The sequence below is a fragment of the Callorhinus ursinus genome, unplaced genomic scaffold, assembly GCF_003265705.2.
Source record: "Callorhinus ursinus isolate GAN/ISIS: 27379988/994484 unplaced genomic scaffold, GSC_fseal_2.0 scaffold55, whole genome shotgun sequence".
NCBI lineage: Eukaryota > Metazoa > Chordata > Mammalia > Carnivora > Otariidae > Callorhinus > Callorhinus ursinus.
Window position 1 is genome coordinate 2,329,273 of NW_027397117.1, and position 20,761 is coordinate 2,350,033.

At 50.7% G+C, this 20,761-nt stretch overlaps 1 protein-coding gene across 1 annotated transcript in view; it reads right to left on the bottom strand.

The window, feature by feature from the left end:
• Window positions 1–6,677, bottom strand: part of POR (cytochrome p450 oxidoreductase) — a 25,985-nt gene extending 19,308 nt beyond the window's left edge. Inside the window, exon 1 of the mRNA XM_073884191.1 lies at window positions 6,487–6,677. Within this exon, the coding sequence (XP_073740292.1) occupies window positions 6,487–6,665 (179 nt within the window). The 5' untranslated portion in view covers window positions 6,666–6,677. The remainder of the gene's footprint in view (window positions 1–6,486) is intronic.
• Window positions 6,678–20,761: the final 14,084 nt, after the last annotated feature.

Genomic DNA, 20,761 nt, shown 5'->3' on the forward strand with positions numbered 1-20,761 from the left:
CAGCCGTTCTCCGAATGTCCCACGCGAGGGTCCCACACAGGGGAGGTGCCCAAGGAGAGGCAGAAATACAAATGCCCACCCGACAAGACAGGTGCTCCACGCAAAGAGGGGGCAGCGGGGCCCCTGGGGCTTCGCCCTCCTGTGGGAACCATCATACCCTGGTGGTCTTTGACCAGGAGCCACCCTGGAACGTTCTGTCCAGGGGCACAAGCTGGGTGGAGGCTGAGGACTAAATGGGAGTGGACAGGAAAGAGCCACTTTTGGAATTACTACCAGCATCGTTAAGAGAATGAGCTGCTCTCTTTAACAAGCCTTTAATTGCTATTACAAACAGTTCAAAAGGCCTCCCCAGGGCATACAACCGTGTTCGTGGACCAGAAGACTCCATATTGTAAGGTGCCAATTAACTTACAGATGTGATCCAATCCCAACTAAAATCCAGCAGGGCTGGTTTTATTCCCTCTTTGGTTTTGGTGGACATTGACAAGCTGGTTCTAAAAGTTACACGGAAATGTCAAGGGCCCAAAGAAGCCAAGCGAATCCTAAAAAAACAAAGCTGGAGGACGTGGCCTACCAGATATAAAGTCAAGAGTGACTACGAAAGCACAGAAAATAGAATAGTGCGGTACTGACGAAGGGACAAAAAAGCAGATCAAAGGCACAAAACAGTCTAGAAACTGACCCGCACTTTGCAGGTCAATCACGGTTCCCTGATTTATATCAACAGTGATGCTGAAGGGCAGTGGGAAGACAAGGGCCTTTTTCAATACCTGGTGCTGGGTCCAGTGGATGGATGCCCACGGGGGACAAAATGAACCTTGAAGCGCCACACACAACCGGCCAATGCCAAGTCAATGTCAGCCGGACAGAGGTCTAAGTTTAAAAGCTACACCAAAGGGACGCCTGGGTGGTTCAGTCGGTTAAGCATCTGCCTGTGGCTCGGGTCATGATCCCGGGAGCCTGGGATCGAGTCCCACATCTGGCTCCCTGCTCAGCGAGGAGTCTGCTTCTCCCTCTGCCTCTGCCCCTGCTTGTGCGTTCTCTCTCCCTCCCTTCCTCCCTCTCTGTCTCTCAAATAAAGTCTTTAAAACAAATTAAAAAATAAAATAAATAAAAAAGATTTATTTATTTTAGAGAGAAAGAGAGAGAGCAGGGGCAGGGGGAGGGACGGAGGGAGAGGGAGAAGCAGACCCCCCACTGAGCGTGGAGCCCGACTCTGCGGCTTGATCTCACGACCTGGAGATCATGACCTGAGCCGAAAAGAAGAGTGGGATGCTTAACTGACTGAGCCACCCAGATGGCCCTCAAGGAAGCTTTTAGAAGAAAACATAAAAAGAACATCTTTCTGACCTTGAGATGTTAAGAATTCTTAACCTGGACAGAAAAATATCAACCGTAAAGGTTTAAGGTCAACCGAAAGGTTGAGGAATTGGACTAAGTGTAAGTCAAGTACTTTTTTTTTTTTAAAGATTTTATTTATTTATTTGAGAGAGAGAGAATGAGAGACAGAGAGCATGAGAGGGAAGAGGGTCAGAGGGAGAAGCAGACTCCCCACTGAGCAGGGAGCCCGATGCGGGACTCGATCCCCGGACTCCAGGATCATGACCTGAGCCGAAGGCAGCCGCTTAACCAACTGAGCCACCCAGGCGCCCCAAGTCAAGTACTTCTGATCATCAAAAGACATGAATAAGAGGGTAAGGAGGCAAGTTACGGGAGGGAGACGATATTTACAGTACGTTGCTCTAACAAAGGCCTCATATCTAGAATATAAAGAACCCTGACAAATCAACAGGGCCCATAACCCAGTGGGAGCGATGGGCAAATTCTTGAAGAGACCTTCACCAAAGGTTTGTAAATGTCCAGTAAAACATATGACAAGGTCACGGGTCTTCACAGAACTGCAAATCAAGACAGGATGCCACCACATGCCTGTTCAAATGGCTACAACAAAAAAGTTGACAAAAACAAGTGTGAGGATGGGCCATGCCGGCGGCGGGCCAGACACTGGGACAGACACGTTGGGAAACCGTTCAGGAGGATCCACCGGAGCTGAATCTAAACCTGCCCCACACCTCGCCAGCTCTGAGTCACGGCACACACGGAACAGAAACATGTCCGTACAGGAACCAAACACGCCCACTAGAATGTTCACGCAGAGCACCGTTTGTAAGTGTTCTCCCGACTGGACCCCGTCGGAATGTCTGTCATTATCAGGATGAAGAAATTACGGCTATTCACATAATGGAAAACCAAATGAGACCAAAGAACGTCACATATACCTCAGAGCATGTGCTCTGTGACACAGATACTGTGGGGTCCATTTTGGTGACATGTCCATCAAGCCGTGCGTACTTTACGTCTGTGCATTATATACACTTCAGCAGAAAGGTGACGAACAAAAACAAAGCAGTCCTTCCAGAACTGACCTTCCCTCTGACCCTCCCTGGTCTCCTGCTCATCTCCCCTGCTGGCCATGGGGACCAGACAGACAAAGGAGTGGCGGGTGGCCTAACCCTGCTAACCACAGCTCACTCAGCCTTAACACAAAAAACAAAAGCCTAAAAAAAAAAAAAAAAAGCCACGGTCTTCCTTCTAGTAGCCTGGCCTCTCTCTTCTCTAGTCACCCCATCCCCCGATGCTTGCAAAGGGTCCAAATCTCCTAACTTCGGGTTTTGCTCGGCTCCCTTGCCCCACCCAGCTACTCCCAGAGGCATCCTCAGTCTCCCCAGTTCCCAAGCCTGCCTCGCGCAGACTCCCGCCGGCCCTCGCGGCTCTTCCCGCCCAGGCCCCCGTGCCCCATCGGCTGTGCCTTCCCTGGGCTCCCTTCTTGGAGCCTCACCATCTCTCTCAGGCCCGCTTCCTGCAGCGCCCCCTCCACCCTCCTCCCGACGGCCCTCCACCCAGCCCTGTCCATCCCCCATGCAGCCCACGTGCGGCCCTGCTGATCAGGCTGACTGCCTTGTCTGCACCCCCCGGGCTCCCCCAAAATACTTTCCACACCAGGAAGGCACGTGGGCCAGCCGGTCCTTCCACCCTGCCTCACCATGTGAGCCATGCAGCCCAGGGCCATGCACAGTCCCTACACTAAGCCTTGTGACTTCCCACTGAGCTGGGGGCCGCGGAGGCTCTGTGCTGCGGCAGAGACCACCTGCACTGGCTGGAGATCGAAGTGGCCAGGGACAGAGCTGCGGGGTTTACAGCAGGAGGGCCAGGCTTATGGCCCCGGGGGGCCAGCTGAGTGACCTCTCGGAGTCTGTTTTCTCAGGTGTGAACTAGGGCACTGGCACCATCTTAAGATGCTGAGGGCATCGCGGTGAAGGGGGAAGCGTGGCTTGTGGAGTCTGCAGGTCTGGCTGGACGACCGGCTCTGCTCCCTGTAAGTTAGGTGACCTGGTCCTCAGTCACTGGCGTCTCAGTATGCTCATCCGCAAAGCGGGGCGATAAAGCCTTCCTTGAAGGGCTCTGGTGAGACTGGACAGGATATTAATAGTAAGGATAAAGACAATACACGTCATTCGGGGGCGGGGCCGCGGCCATTTGCACCCGGACCTGGGCAAAGCACTCACGGATGATTACGATTAGAGCGTTACAGTTTTACAACCCAGGACATAAGGACGGTTATGACCTCCATTAAGAGCCAAGGGCGTGGACTTGGAAAGATTAAGTCACAGGGAACGTCGCACGACTACTCAGCGGTAGAGGCAGGACTCGAACCTTCGTCTCCCAGCTCTGGGGTCTGGACCCACGGCACTGGGAAGGGGTCCCCCGCAGAAGGCCCATGCACTCAGGGCACGGGTGTGCGGGGGATACCTCCACTTTCCAGATGAGCAAACTCGGGGCCACTGGAAACGGGGACCTGGTCACTGGTCCCTTACCTTGTGTACCACACTTTTCTCCTCCCAAATACTTTCCACACCAGGAAGGCACGTGGGCCAGCCGCAGCACAAGAGGCTGGAATCCTGCGGGCCAGCCGGTCCTTCCATGCTGCCTCTGGCCCTCTGCGGGCAAAGCCCTCCAAGCCTTGGGGCGTGACAGCACCTTCTAGAACCTGCTCAACACCAACCCCCCGCGGCACACCTTCCGGTCCCTCTATCTTCAAGTTCCCAGAGGTTGTGTCTCCCTGTCCGCCTGGGGCTGTGGCAGAGGTCCTGATCAGACAATGCACACGAGCGCATTTCCTAGAGCATTTGCACAAAGTACCCCTCGATGTCCTGACTGCGCATTTTCTTTCACGTCAATGCCACCTTTGTCTTCTTGCAGTGCCCAGCACAGGGCTCGACACAAAATACACTCTGACACACGCTGCAGCCACTGGCACCAGGAATGCGCTAGGGGACATCACTGTCGCCTCACCTTATGCCCACACGAGCCCCAGGGGATGGGGTCATTGTCTCCATTCAGCAGACGGGAAAACTGAGGCAGGGCGAAGGGAGGGTCTAGCCCAGGCCCCGCCCAGCGACAGACTGTGAGCTTGATGAACGCGGGGACTTCCTCTATTTTGTTCCTGGCTACCTGGGGCAGAGCGGGGCCTCGGGAGGTATTTGCTGAGCTTTCGAAAATGGAAAATGACTGTCCTGTCCGTGGTACGAGGACTGTGTTCTCTGAGTATAGGCTGTGACATTTGAAGACCGTAAAACTTTTCTGGGAGAGGCAATGGTTACCACAGCTGGAACAGGGAATTTGGAGCCCATGGGACCCTGAGTGCCCAGCCTGGGGATTTCTGGCCCGAGGGGCCCCAGGGCCTGCACCTGGGACTGGCTCTGGGCAGGACTAGGGGTGCCCCCTGAGGGCAGGCCCAGGCCTTGTGGCTCTCAGCACGGGACCTCCCCCAGCACCCCAAACCTGCTGGCAGGCCTCTGGGGTAGGAGTTTGGGTAAAACACAGGCAACAGTAAATGTGACAAAGTGACTTGGTTGCAGGAATGATTCAGAACTCAGGCTTGGGGGGGACAGTGGTTTCATCACTTTGTCACAATGTCCTTTTTTATATCCAAAAACCAGGTGCGCTCTTAAACTTTCTTTCAACTAATTCGCCTTTTTACTTAAACCTTCTTCCAAGGAAGCTTTATGGAAGGTTTAAAAAAAATTAGTAAAGTAAAAAAACAATGTTAAAGTGAGTAAAGTCAAGCTGGACACTGTCTGTGACATCGTGACTTATAATAAATACATATTTGGTCTTCGTACCCTTTCTGCCACAGAGCTCCTAAAACCCTGGGCATTTCCTAAGTGATGCGAGCAACGAAGTGTCTCCCGTTCCTCAGAACCAGCCCCCTTCAGCCACACTGGAGTTTATGTTAATAAAGTGATTCCTGGAAAGCCCCTAAGGACAGGGCTGGTTGGAAGGTGAACCAACCATGTGACAGGCTGGCCCCTGACCTCCGGGGAGGGGAGAAGGGCAGAAGGTGAATGAATCCCCAAGGGCAGATGATTTCATCAGTCATGCCTGCACTGATGTAATGATGTCTCCATAAAAAAACCAAGAGCACGGGGTTTCGAGAACTTTGGGTTTCAGCGTGCTGAGCACTTCCTTGGGGGTGCTTGAAGCAACACAGCCCCCCATGCCTTGTCCCCTGCACCTCTTCCATCTCGCTGTTCCTGACTTACATCCTTTATAATAAACCCATAACCTAGTATGTAAACAGCTCTCCTGAGCTCTGTGAGCCACTCTAGCCAATGAATCAAAGCTGAGGAGGGGGTTCTGGCAACTTCTGATTTATAACTGGTGACACTGGGATTTGTGACCAGTGGCGGGGGGGCTTACCCGTGGGATCCGAGGCTAACTCCAGGCGGACAGTGTCACACCCGGCAGTGTCCGGTGGGTGGGAGAGAACTCTCCACACATCTGGGCACAGAACTGTTTAGTGTGGGTCTCAAGGAGAGCAGAAAAACAGTTCTCCTCCTCCACTGTCTCTCCTAGAGCCCTTAGCTTGAGGCCGCTAGGGCCACTGGGAAGCGTGAGGTGACAAAGATGCCTTAGGGCCAAAGTGCCATCCTGCCCACGTCAGTGAGGCCACGGGACTGAAGCAATTATCTGCATCCCTGTGTGTGGCCCGTGCAAACAGCACAGCACCTCTCCACCCCCTCACTTCGTGAGACAAGATCACAGGCCTGGAGTGAAATATTAACTGGGTGCTGGCGGGAGCTGACGACCTTTAATGCCCCCGAGCTTCAGATGATCTACCCCGTGGAACGGTGCCTTCGACTCTGAACGGTCCCTGTGAGGTTCCATCGAGAAACGCGAACAAGAAACGGACCCGAAAGAACCTCGTGAACCCCCACGTGCTGTGGACACACAAGAGGTTAAGGGAGATGTGAAGCCCAGGCCACCAAGAAGGCACCACCCACGATTCGACCCAAAGGGCCGCAAGGAAGCCTGCACCTCTCTCGCCTGGCTCCCTCCTGACCTGGGCCCACGGATGGGGCCCCGCCAGGACTGACGGGCGGGCTCTGGAAGGTTGAGAGAGGGGCCTTGAGGGGGGTCACTTACACTGGTTGAATTTTGGTGAACTCTGGGACTTCGTCTTTTTTCTTTCTGAAGAAGAACCAATAGGTCAGGAGGCCCACAATGAGGGAAAACAGAATCATGTCCGTCATGCTGAGAAGAGACACTTCTTCGGCCACAGTCTCTGATACGGTGGCGCCGGCATCCATGCGGGAGTCCCCCATGTTGACAGGAAACTGCAGGGAGAAAGGACAGGGATGAGCAGGGTCTGCCTGAGGCCTGCGGGCGAGCACCTGAGCCCCAGAAGCTCCAGCCAGGGTCTCTAGGCCCCAAGGGGGGGGGGCAGCAATAAGCAAAGCACCGGGGACAAGAGCTGGTGGTCCCGCACATGGCCACTGGTCCCTCTGAGACAGCTACAGCCTTGGACCGAAACTAAAGTAGCGAACGGCGCCACGGTGTCCAGAGGGGTCCTACCACTGGAGCTGGGACTGGGCCCCCTGCAAACACAGAGAACGGAAGCCACAGGTTCCCGGTACCACCGAACACCCTCCAGCCCCACAAGGGCTTGGAAGGCTTGGTTCCACACAAGAGTGGGGGCCACTCGGAGGCAAGTCTTTTCCCCAACTGTGCAACAGGCCTCGGCTGCCCCAAGCCCTGCCCCTCCCAAAGGCCTTCAGGACTGGCCCTTGGATGGCTCCTGGGAAATCCCTTCTGAGCCAGGCAATATGCCGCCTGATGAGTGTCTGTATACCTGAGACCCTGGGCCACAGGGATGGTTTACGCTAACCATGTCATTCAGGACAAACGCCTAGGGTTCCGAATCACATCGCATGGGTTTGACTTCTGGGGTGCTGGAAAACCGAGCAGATAAGGTTAGGGACGCGGCACCCCCCGCCTGCAAGGCTGACTCCCAGTACAAGCCCTGCACACCAGGGCAGCAGTGAGCTCCCCAGTAATTCTTCATACGCGTGGCCAGGCACGGCTGCCATGAGCGCTGAGCCTCCGTGACTCCAGTGGGCAAAGACAGGTGGAAGCTCGTGCCTCATTTCTCCCAGACTCAGCCCTGTGAAGCCTTTTCCCTTGCTGGTTTCGGTCTGTATCCTGCCGTGATACACCATAAAAGAGCTTTTCTGAGTTCTGTGAGTCCTGGTGAACCACTGAGGACCCCCAGCACCCCAACCTCGTTCATTCCCTTGAAAGATGCCCAGTTGGTGCTTCCACCACTGAAACCCGGCAGGGAAGCAGATCTGAGTCCACGAAGTCAGCGGGGAGTACCTACAACCCCAGCAGTGCACTTCTGCACTTGACGAGGCCGGGCTCGGCTCTGCAAGGCGCGTTGCTCCATTTTGCAATCCCCCGCTATTACCAAGCCAGCTGTTTCCACCACGACCGTGGCTCCCAGCCTCGGTGGGGAAAGCCTTAGTCATATCTCAGCAGCTCAGGCACAGGAGATTGCCTCACGTCTGACTTCCGTTCACTGTCCCTGCCTCTGGGAGACACCAGGGCACGCCCCTCCCACAGCTGCCCTTGCATCCAAGGGCCCCCAGGAACCAGCTCTGCCCTCCTAGGGCCTGCGGGGCATCGGCCTGCTCAGAGCGGACCCTCGAGCTTGGCCCTCTACTTTCTCATTCACTCAAAGTGCTTTTCTAACGGCTGAGTCCCTGTGATAATCTCAACGCATCCTCTCTGCCATGTGACGCTACAGGACAAATTTAACTCTAGTACCCACACCGAGCACTAGATTATTTAAGGATGAACTTGCGCACGTTGATTATCTCTTCAGCGTTCGTTCGGTGTGTCTTCCATCCAACCCTGGCAGTGTCGTCTGGCACGCCCAGAAGCGTGGTCCATGTGGAAGAGGACCCCGCCCACAGAGTCATGCCATGCAGACCCTCAGGGCCCGGCTGACACAGGAAAGCGCCCCCCCGCCCCTGGCATCCCCCACATAGTAGCAGCCAGCCAACATCCGCTCCCTGTCCCACTGCCCTTCTCCCTCCGGCTCAGGTCACCCAGCCCCCTTACTTTACTGGGGGGAGACTCACGGCCATGAAGCGAAATGACCAATGACTATTTCCTGACATATACGCGAGCTGCCCGTACCACCTGAGAAAGTGGTTCCACGGGGGGTTTCACAGGGACGGTGTGCTGGAGAACAGGGGATCCACACAGTCCCACTCGCCCCACGTTTGGTTCCAGCCACCTAGGCCACTGCCACAGACGCCCAAGGGGCCAGCTTCACAGAGTAGCCGCAGGGAGCCTTTTTAAAAAGCCAGATCATGTCCTTAAGCAAACCCTCAGATGGCTTCATGTCCTACTTAGCACAAAATCTGAAGGCCTTAGCTGGCCACTAGGCTCCACAGTGTCTGGCCCCTCACCTTTCCTCATTCCTCACCAGTCACACAGTCTCCCTGCTACCCCTCAAGCCTCCAGGTCTGCTCCTGCCCCAGGGCCTTTGCACGTGTTAATGCTGTGGCCTGGACTCCGTTCCTCTAGTTATCTGTAGGGTTCTCTCCCCCACTTCATTTAGGTCTCGGCACGCATGTTGTCACCACCTCAGGGAGACTCTTCCTCAGTACAGTTTCTAGTCCTTCTCCCTCCCCGAGCCCACTCACAGCACGGATCACTACCTAGCATTACATCATACGTCCTTCCCACCGGCCATCTCCCTGACTGCAGGGTAAGCCCACAAGAGCAAGGACTTCACTTTGTTCACGGCCTGACAGATGAGGAGCACCTAATGTCCACCTGTTGAATAAATAAATGAACATGTGATTCTAGGGAGGGTGGCTTGGCAACGCCTGGCACATGAATTACCAAGTGGTTTTATCAGCCACAAAGCACAACACGATACATCATTACCACAGTCTGGGAGGCTATGTTCCCTCTCCTTCAGTCTGGTTCTGTCTCTGATACCTGCACTTACTGCTTCCTTCAGCATCCAGGCCACTCTCCTCAAGCTCAGAGTAAGGACCCCACTCATTCTCGCACCTCGTGGAAATGCCCAGGCGCTGCCCCCTGGGATGCTGACTCCCTGCAGCAAGTCAGGGTGGGGCTCCAGCCCCGAGGCCCCACAGAATGGGGGATAGTGCCAGCACTCGGGGGTCTCAAAAGCACTGCGAGGCATAAAACTTCGGACAAGAGTCACAGAGGAGCAACAGAAAGGACCCAGCGACCATTTTATCTGAGGCCTCCTTCTACAGTAGGGAACGGAAGGCTCCCAGGCGGTAAGCAGTTCACCCGAGTGAAAACTAGAAAGGGGACCCTGCTTCCCAGAGGAGGGCTGGGCCTACGCTTCCCGTCCGAGGACAGGAGCAGCGTGCCTGGGGGCTGAAGCCGTGAACGAACTGTTAAACCACGATCTTCATCCTGAGCCACTGGTTTCACACTGCAGCTCACACAGACGCCCATCCATCTCCCCAGCCTAAGCCTCTGCACCGCTGCCCCAGTGCCTCTACACGTGCCCGAGCTGCTTTTCCTCTCGTTGCTTCCTGCTTCAGACCTGGGGTCTGACGACCTCAGCTTGACTGTCACTCCCACGGGTCCTACTTTCCTGGCACGGAACTTGGCGCACCATCTAATGCTCGCTAACTCCCCATGGAATGGATGGAAGGAGTCAATGAATATATTATGACACATGGAATGTAAAATTGTTATCATGAACCGATAAAACAAGTAGACTGAAGAGAAATCTGGGGCTGGTAATGTGTCCATGTGGTAATCCACGAGGACAGATGGTGCTGAACTTTCTTGGTTCATGGGCCTGTCCCCAGGCCCATGGGAATACCTAACAGCTCCATTTATGGACTAGTTAGGTCCAAACAACCACTGGAAACCCAGCTTGGCAAAGACACAAGTCATCCAAAGGAAGGCGGCATGATCTAATGTTAAAACCGTGAAGCAACGCAAGCTGGTATATAATTCACGCGGAATTTGACAGCTGGGACTTCCGCCATGTTGGTAAAATTAGGCGCCTCTGGGAGTCTGTCCTGAGGCACCTCTGCCTGGTCTGGTATAAAATCACTCTCCTCTGCTGCCTGAAATATTCTGATGAGAACATTTTGGACGTCCTGCCTGACAAGAGTGTGCTCCACATCGAATGAGGCAGGGTGACCGCAAGAGAGTCTGTCGGACACACTCCAAGGAGACTTCGGGAGCCCTGTGCACTCTTTCTGCCCTAAAAGGGTCTTTAATCTGTAGGTCGTTTCTTCTTTCTACATTTAGTGAAAAGGAGGAATACTGAACAGTGCAGAGCTCTTGGGGGCCAGATGCAACATTTGTCAGCAACAGAAACCAAAACAAAACCAAAAATGAAATGTACGTGTTTAAACAGCAATTTCTTAACTAGAGCAGGCGCTGCCACCAGTTGGCTGGGACTCCAGCCGAACTTCTTAAAGGCAGCAGGCTTTCATGTTCTCATCTGGAAAATTAGTCCCAGGAAAAAAGGGCAGATCAAAAGACCAGCCAACGAGGTCCTGCTAACCCCAAACAGACCAGATCGTATCTGACCTTTTATTACAAATTAGGTCTGTACATAGAGCTTTCATTTTTATTATAAAAGACAATATACATACAGGAAAAGACAGACATAAATAGGCAGACATATAAGAGAGAAGCCATTCCTCCTGAATTTCAACAGTTGATGCCGGAGGCCAAGGGCAACCCATTCTGGTGCTTCTGAAAAGGCAAACAAGGAAGAAGAGCCCTTTTTCCATCTGACCGGTTTCCAACACTGCAGGGTAAAATGATCCTCTAGGAAGTACTTGTGGCTTTGCCTTTACTGTATCCAATTTCTTTTTTTTTTAAGATTTTATTTGACAGAGCACAAGCAGGGGGAGCAGCAGAGGGAGAGGGAGAAGCAGGCTCCCCGCTAAGCAGGGAGCCCAATGTGGGGCTGGATCCCAGGGCCCTGGGATCATGACCTGAGCGGAAGGCAGATGCTTAACCAACTGAGCCACCCAGGTGGCCCCTGTACACAATTTCTGATCAGTAAACAAGACCGATCAAACAACCTGGCACTGACACGGGTGAGCTGTTCACCTGAAGCAGCGACTAGGAGGGAAGAAGCCCGAGCAAGTGATTTAGTTGGCCCCTTCGGTATGCAGGTCACCCAGTGGCAGTCACTGGCACTTGGTGGCATCCACCCCCAGATGCAGTGGGAACAGCAGCTACACAAGTTCACAAACGTCTGCCAAGGATTAGTGGTTTCAAGATGAGGAAAAAGCCTCAAGGAAGCCAAGCCTGCTTGCGCCTGATAGCTTATCCTCCAGAGACAGGGAGATGCTCAGGGGAAGGGCCCTCCCCAAGGCAGCCGCTAAAGAGCAGTAATCAAGAGAGCCATGGAACAGATTTCTCTGTAGCTAGCATGCCCACAAAGTTCATCCTCCAAACCAAGACACATCCGGTGTGGATATCTTTGGATTTTCCATTTTTAGGGTTCATTCAGCTTCCTGAATCTGTAGGTTTGAGAACTTTCAGCCATTGTTTCTTCAAATACCTTTTCAGCCCACCCTCTTTCTCTTGTCCTGGGACTACGATGACATAAATGTGTTTTGTGACTGGTCCCCCAAGTCCCTGAGGCTCAGTTCACTTTTTTCCATTCTGTCTTGTTTCTCTCTGTTGCTCTCCATTGATCGGGGTAGTTCTGCTCTTCTATCTTCAAGTCTTACGATGGAGCCATTCACAGTTTTCAATTTTCACTATGGTATTTTTCCATTCTAAGATGTCTGTTTGGCTCTTCTTTACATCTTGTATGATTCCAACATAGGTGTCATCTTGATGTTGGAGTGTGTTGATTGGTTTTTCTCATTCAAGTTGAAAATTTCCTAGTTTTTAGTATGGTGAGTGATTTGTGACTGTATCCTAGACATTCTGGGAATAATGTTGTTACACTCTAATCTTATTTACATGTTCCCTTTTATCAGAGAGCCACCATGCGGGTGGGGGATGGAGGGTGCCAACTCATTGCTGTCATTCACAACCATGTCCCAGCAGGTACAACGCCTTGGGGAAAAATCGGGCTCTGAGGAAGGGGAAGACAAGATGGTCCAAAACAGTCAAAGAGGGGCATCCAGGGACTAACATCTGAGCTGAGTCATGAAAAGTAACCTGGGCCCACCAGCCAGGTAAGGAAGATAAGAGAAGTCAGGGGAAGCATGTACAAAGCCCAGGACTACAGAAGAGCAGAGGTAATAGAATCGGGTGTGACTCAAGTGTGGTCAGATGGGATGCATTTATATGTGTGGGTGCAAGGGTGTTCTGTAAGAGATGAGCCTTATGAAATACACTGAGACCAGCGTGCAAAGGGCCCAGGAGCCCTCTACATGTCAGGGGTCTTTGGGTCCTGGGCAGCCAGGGACAACTGGGTGGGGATATGGCATGATTACAACTGTCACAGGTGGGAACCTGGACAACAGTGCCTTCACCCACCATGTCAGTACAATCATGAGGCCTTTACCAAGGCAGGACATGCCAGGCCAGTGTTCCACAGGAGACAATAAGTGCCCCGAGCCGATGACCTTTCCCCCTATATAACAGGGCTTGTGGGTGTGGTCTGGAGACATATGACTGGCACTGTGTCTGATGCAATGACGTAAAAGAGGAAGGAAGCCAGGAAAACTGGATGCGTGAAAGCATGACTTGGCAAGAAGCAGACAGGAGAGCCAGCATCACTCAGCACAAATTGAGCTGACCAAGCCTCACAGGAGCAGACCACTGAAACTGCAGCTGGCATGGAGAGCCGCGTGGGCTGGTTTCTATCACCCCCTCTGTGGCCACCTGTCCCAAACTCCAAGTGGGGCAAACCCACAGCTCCCCTACACCCTTGGCAAATACTCCAGGGCTTTTTGTGGGCAGACTTAGCAACACTATTAGAAGTTAACACAGGACAATATATGGGCACAGCATACTTCACAGAAGTTCTGTGAGGTAACAGAAAATATACATACTGGTCTCTGCCCCCTGTTGCTGGGACAGAGCTCCCAAAACCCTTGTAATTTCCTAAGTGATAAGAGCACTGGGAGCATCTTTTGTTCTAATGTGGCTCTGGGTGGGCTCCTGGATGGGAGATGGTCACCAGAAAGACCAAGCCACAATTAGCAGCATGGAACTTTCAGCCCTGCCTGTTCCGTTCTCTAGAGAGGGCAGAGGGGCTGGACGTAGAGCTAATGACTGAACATGCCTACTGAGGAAGCCTCCCCAAAGATCCCAACAGTACATGGCTCAGAGAGTAACCGGGTTGGTGAACGCATCCACATGTCAGCAGGGCGATGCACCGCAACTCCGCAGGGACAGAAGCTTCTGCACTCAGGCCCTCTCCCAGACCTCACCCTATGTATTTCTTCATCTGGTTGTTCATGTGTATCCTTTACTGTGTCCTTTAATAAACTGGTAAAGGTAAGTGTTTCCCTAGATGTGTGAGCTGCTCTAGCCAGTTCACTGAACCCGAGGAGAGTGTTGTGGGGAACCCCCATTTATTGCTGATTGGTCAGAAGCACAGGTGACCACCTGGACTTTTGATTGGCACCTGATCTGGGGGGAGCAGTCCCGTGGGACAGAGCCCTTAATCTGACACCAGCTCCAGGCAGACCATGTCAGAACTGAGCTAAACTGTAGGATACCCAGGTGGTGTCACAGAATTGCCTGCTGTGGGCACAACTGGGGTCAGAAGTGCCGTGTGTGGCAGCAATGTCACAGTAAGTGAGACACTGGAGAAAGAACTGGGCTTTTCTAACACAAGTTCATACCAATTGAACCTCCTGACTACCCCTTTGCCTCAATTAATTTTGAATACAAATGAGGAAACGAGAAACCCAGGAAGCTGGAGGACTTGCCTTGGTTTACGCCAGTTCTGGGCCGAACAGTTCTGAAGTCTCCTCTGCCTCTAGAGCATCGGCAGGTATAAGGAGCGACAGGCTGATGAGAACCCCCAAAGGGCAATCAGAACCCTCCCCATGCAGGGCATGTGTTCACACAACAAGCCTCAGCAAGGACGATGACACTCCCCCATGTTTTACAGAAATGGGAATGGGGTGGGCCAATGCCAGGATGGCTTCCCCAAACACTGAGGGCTCATGAGGAGAGCTACAGAAGGGCTCCACACTTAGCACCAAAGACTAAGTAACACAATCAGAAGGAGTCCCCAGGATGGAGCGGTCACCAAAACATGCCACATGAGAAACAGTCCAGGAACTGGAGACGTTTACCCTGAAGACAAGAAGAATCAGAGGCAACAGGCCCATCCCTTCTTTGGGTAGTCAAAAAACGGAGGAGGGAGAGGGCCCTGACGGCAGAAGTCAACCCTGGTAATGGAGGACAGATATTTACACACTGTCCAAGAACTTTCTAACAAAGGTTAGAAGACAGAATAAGCTGCTGTGAGGCAGGGCTCCCAGCACAGGAGATGTGTCAACAGAAGGCTGGGTAACTTAGTGAAAGAGAGAGTGTCTGCACCCCCCCGCCCCAGGAGCCGGTGACACAGACCAACCAAGTGTATGTTCATTAAACTGGACTGGATGAGGTTGGTGACAGTGCCAAGCCTCTGACCTGAGTTAATTCCTGGTTCCTGAGTCTCTTTCACTGAACCCTTTGAAACACACACACACACACACACACACACACACACCCACAGGGTTCTAGTTCACGATGAACAAGAGCCATGGAAAGTAGAGGCAGAAACCAACACAGCGACAGAGCATCCTATGGCACAGCCTAAGGATCACAAAAGAGGAAGAGAAACAGGGAGGCTCAGAACAGAGCTCTGAAAAAGGCAGGAAGGGGGACGTATTGACTCTCTGGATTAAAAAAAAAAAAACGGTCCCAAGAACAGTGTGTGCTTCACCCAGAGCGGGGCTTTCTCCTCAGGCTAAGCGAGGCTCCTGGCTCCCCAGGCACACCAGCACCCGGTCCGCACTGCGCCTCTTCCCACCCACCTTGGTCTGCACAGACACAGATGCTGCCCCTGGATGGTCCCTGCCCCGCTCCTCTGGCGAAGGGAAGCCTGGGAATCTGTAAACCGTGACAGACAGGAAAAGGAATCCTGGACTCCACGCCCCAGGCTGCAACGACCATTTGTGCCCAGAAATTCCAGCCTCTAACTGAAGGCCTCCAGCCACAGGGGCCTCACCACTTCCTGTCCTAGCCTCTCCCTGCTCAAATGCTTTATGTTAAACGGTAAGAGCCACACGGCTGTTTCCTCTCTGGAGTTTTCCTTCATTTCTTCCATACATAAATATATCACACATACACATACATACAAAAAAGCAGACAAAATGTACAGTTGACCCTTGAACAACACGGGGGCTAGGGGCAACCAACACCCCGCACAGTCAAAAATCCACGTATAACTTTTGATTCCCCCCAAATGTTACAACTACAAGCCCACTGTTGACTGGAAGCCTTACCAATAACAGAAATAATCAATTAACACACTTTGTATGTTGTATGAACTCTATACTGAATCTTATAGTAACATAAGCTATAAAAAAGAAAACATCATTAAGAAAACCATAAGGAAAGGGTGCCTGGGTGGCTCAGTCACTTAAACATCCAACTCTTGATTTCAGCTCGGGTCACGATCTCAGGGTCATGAGATGGAGCCCTGTGTTGGGCTCTGAGCTGAGCATGGAGCCTGCTTAAGATTCTCTTCCTCTGCCCCCCTCCCTGCTCTCTTTCTCTTAAAAAAAGGAGGGCAGGCAGCACCTGGGTGGCTCAGTCGGTTAAGCATCTGCCTTCAGCTCAGGTCATGATCCCAGAGTCCCAGGATCCAGCCCCATGTTGGGCTCCCTGCTCAGGGGGCAGTCTGCTTCTCCCTCTCCCTCTGCCCCTCCCCCTGCTGTGCTCTGTCTCTTTCTCAAATAAATGAAATCTTTTAAAAAATCATAAGGAAGAGGAAATATATTTACAGTACCGCATGTATATATACCAACAATCATCCACGTAGAAGTGGGCCTGTGCAGTCCAAAACTGAGTTGTTCAAGGGTCGGCCGTATTCTATTCTGTGAAACATTTTCCATGTTGCTGGAGGGTCCTTTATAATGATACCTTTTTGGCTGCCACTGATTTGTTGTACCGTTATTTACTTAATTCCCTGTTCTTTGTTCATTAAAATAGTCTCGATCACTTAAATATACACAAGCACAAGGGGGAAAAGATGAGGAAAACCCCTCCCGCTGTGCAGAAGTTCACTGTCTGGTCAAGGAAACAGAGACAACACTATGGTCAAATGTGAACAATGCAGCAAAAATCAGTGCTCACAGAGTGCTGTGGGGACAGAGAGGAAGAAGTACCTGCCCCAGGGGAGTGGAGGAACAAACCAGGGCTCTCTGGGCCGTTCCCAAGTTCCCACTTTGCTGGCGACCTACAGCATGAGGGCCCACTACAAGTTACTGCTCCCTCCTTCTGGCCGCTGAGGTCAGAGCTCCGATGGGTTTACATGGTTGGTCTGAGGCCACATGGCTGGCAGGTCGTGGAGCCTGAATTAAAAATGTGGGTCTGTATTTCCGAGGTCCACCCTGACATCCACTCTAAATAGTAAGAAAAGCATCTTGAAACAAAGCTTTTCTCTTTTGAAAAAAAAATCCTTAAATTCTTAAGTAGATTTGAATTTTTATAACTCTTGATACAAAACGCCGCTCTCAAATAGGATCAACCTCCAGCCAGACTGATGAGTAAAAAAAAAAAAAGGAAAAGAAAAGAAAAGATGGCGTAAATTGCCAATACAGGAAGTGAAAGCGTGGAAAGCGTAGATTCTGCCCAGATTACAAATATAACATGGGAAATTATGACCAACTTGGCGCCGACATCCGATAACATGGATAAAATTTTTAATAGACACAAACCACCAGAGCTCACCCAAGAGAAAGAGCCCTCTAAAAGAATTCAGATTAGTAGTTAAAACCTTCACTGGAAGTGAACTCCAGGAGCAGACAGCTTCACGGATACAGTCTACCAAACATCTGAGGAAGACATGACACCAGTTCTGTACAAATCCTTTCAGAAAATAGAACAGAGGGCCGCCCCACTTGTTTTACGAGGCCTGTATCACCCTGATACCAAAACCAAACAAAGACCATATAAAAAAGGCGACGGGCCAATATGCCTTTGGGGCAAGGGTCACGCGTGGGAGATCCCAGGGAAGCTACTGACATGCTAGACAATGTGTAGTATCTTGCTCTGGGGTGTAGCTGCAGAGAGGCTATTCGTGTACAAATTTCCTGAATTGCACACTGAAGGTCTGTGCCCTTTTACTGCATGTAAGTTACACTGCAACATAGGGGAGCATCCACAACACAACTGCGCGTGTGCTCTGGCCCCAGTAATGGAAAAAAATGTACGCATATGCATAAAATGATACGTGAGTTGATCGTCACAGAGCACTAGCTCGGGGGGAAATTTTAATTTTCTTCTCACTTGCTTTTTAATGTATTATTTGCTTGGTTTCAAATAATGAGTGTGTGCTATTTACTTCATCAGAAAAATATTAAAACAAATGCCTAGCCATCAGGGTCCAGTGATTCTCTTCCTGGGCTATGCCTCTCACTAGGAGCAGGGCACGATCACCGCAGGACTGCTGGGAAGGGCCCCAACCTGGCTGCTTAGGTTTTCAATTCCAAACAATGCAAACTTATGGGCGCCTGGGTGGTTAAGCGGCCGACTCTTGATTTCAGTTCAGGTTGTGAACCCAGGGTCCTGGAACTGAGCTCCGCATCAGGCTCCGCAGTCAGCAGGGAGTCTGCTTGGGATTCTCTCTCTCCCTCTGCCTCTCCCCCCAGCCCACACACACACACACACACACACACACACACACTCTCTCAAATGAATGAATAAATCTTAAAAAAAAAAAAATAAGTAGGTGGAACTATAGTACTCGCACTGAAAGACTGCCAAAACATACTGAATAAAAAAGTTATATTCTCATTACGAGACCATTAATGAAATAAAAAGTATCTATTTCTCCAGGAAAGTGACCCACAGTGACTTCCTCCAGGGGAGCGTCTGCAATATGAGTGGGGTGGTGGGTGTCTCAGGGGCCCTCTGCTTTGTCCTTTTCTAATGAGATGGCTGGTATTCCTGGTACTCACGTGTTACTTTGGAAACTAAAAATAAATACACAGCAGCTTGCCACTGAGGAAGGGAGCCACAAACGTGGCGAGAGAGAAAGGGAAGGAGCGTGGTGTGCAGGAATGGGTGCTGTCAATGCACACGGATGCGTGTGCGTGCGGGTTGTATGTCCTATCCAGCTCCCAGATCCGGGCTTCTAAACACCGTTCTCCACCGGAAGGAACCAGGGCTCCTTGGAGGAATGACGGAGTCCAGAACTAGGGCAGGAAAAGCAGTGACTGAGCCTCAATCACTCTGCTGTGCCAACCAGGAAAGAAGGGCTGGAAGAATGACAGGGGACGTGTCACAAGGACACAGGGTCCTGGAAGGGGTCCCCACTAGCCAAATCTGGGACCCTGTGAGCACTGAAATAAATCCCAGAGTGACAGATTAGAACCATGAGGACAAGCAGAGAGCACACAAGTCAATACTGATACGAATACATACATGAATCAATAAATACCTGGATGAATAAAGAGAGTTCTTCCTTACAGTAGAATACCAACTAAGAAAATGAAAGACTTAGAAAATCACCAATTGGCAACCTCTATAGCGATAGAGCCGTTTCAGGCAAGGATTTTGAGCGCTAAAACTTGTGGGTCAAAGTTTGATGAGAAGTTTACTGATTGCATGGGGAAAAACAACACTTTACAGATGACAACCGGGCTGACATCACCATAACCAAGTGATCAAAGGTAATGGCTCCAATCCTGGGTCAGTGACATTGCCTACCACCTGCTATGGTGCTCCAAAGGACACAACGCCATTTCTGTGATATTCTGCCAAAAATACACAATCTCAATCTTATCACTGTCTTATCAGCAGACAATTCCACCCTGGGGGACATGCTACAAAGTGATGGCCTGACTTTTTGGAAAATGTCAAGGGCAAATATGATAAAGAAAATAATGAACTGCTTTGGGGCATAGAAGAGTGGTTATGGTTAAATGCAATCTTGGGCCAGGAAAAGAAAAAGGAAGAAAATATTTTTCTTTTGCTATGAGATGTGAATGGCAAAATATGAATAAACTCCACATTCAGAAAAATAGTGTATTGATGTGAATTTCCTGGTGGGAATTACTATACTATGGTTCTGTAAGAAAACGTCCTTGAATTTTAGAGAGTAAACACCGAAGTACTCAGGGGTAAATGAGCGCCCTATCTGTAACTTATTCTCAAGTAGATCAGGGAAAAAAATATCTAAAAAAAAAAAAAAAGATATAAATATATATAGAGAGAGAGAAAGAGAGAGAGAGAATAAAACAAACATAGTAAAATGTTAATATTTGGGGAAACTGAGTAAAGAGTATTCAAGAATTCACGATTTTTGCAACTTTTCTGTAATCTGAAACTATTTCAAAATAAAACAAGTTAAAAATATACATGATCAAGGACGCCTGGGTGGCTCAGTCGATTAAGCGCCTGACTTCACCTCAGGTCATGATCTCAGGGTCCCGGGATAGAGCCCCGTGTCCAGCTCCCTGCTCACTGGGCAGCCTGTCCCTCTCCCTCTGCCTCTCTCCCTGCTTGTTCTCTCTCTCTCTCTCAAATAAATAAAATCTTTAAAACAAAATACACGATCATTGAAAAACATATGCTAAATTTAAAAACATGAAGTTAAAGAATGTAACCCAAACATGTACTAGTTATTTTTCTTCTACCAGTTTTTTGTTGTTTTGGTTTTTTCTTTATAGATTTTATTTTATTTTTTTTTTTAAGATTTTATTTATTTGAGAGAGAGAATGAGAGAGAGCAAGCGAGCGAGCATGAGAGGGCAGAGGGTCAGAGGGAGAAGCAGACTCCCCGCTGAGCAGGGAGCCCGATGTGGGACTCGATCCCGGGACTCCAGGATCATGACCTGAGCCGAAGGCAGTCGCTTAACCAACTGAGCCACCCAGGCGCCCTCTTTATAGATTTTAAAGTCATCTCTACACTCCACGTGGGGCTCAAAGTCACAACCCTGAGATCAAGAGTCGCATACTCCACCGACTGAGCCAGCCAGGTGCCCCTGTTCTACCAGGTTTTTATATGTATATCATAAATTCCTTTTTACCATTATTGGTTTTATACTACATATAATTTTGTCCTGTTTTTTTTTTCACGTACTAAATTGTGAACATGATAAATTCTCAAACGTTATCTTAGCCTATGAACATAAGAATCGCTTGCTGGATATTTTCACCATTATAAACAACGCCGTGATAAACATTATTGATAGCTTTTC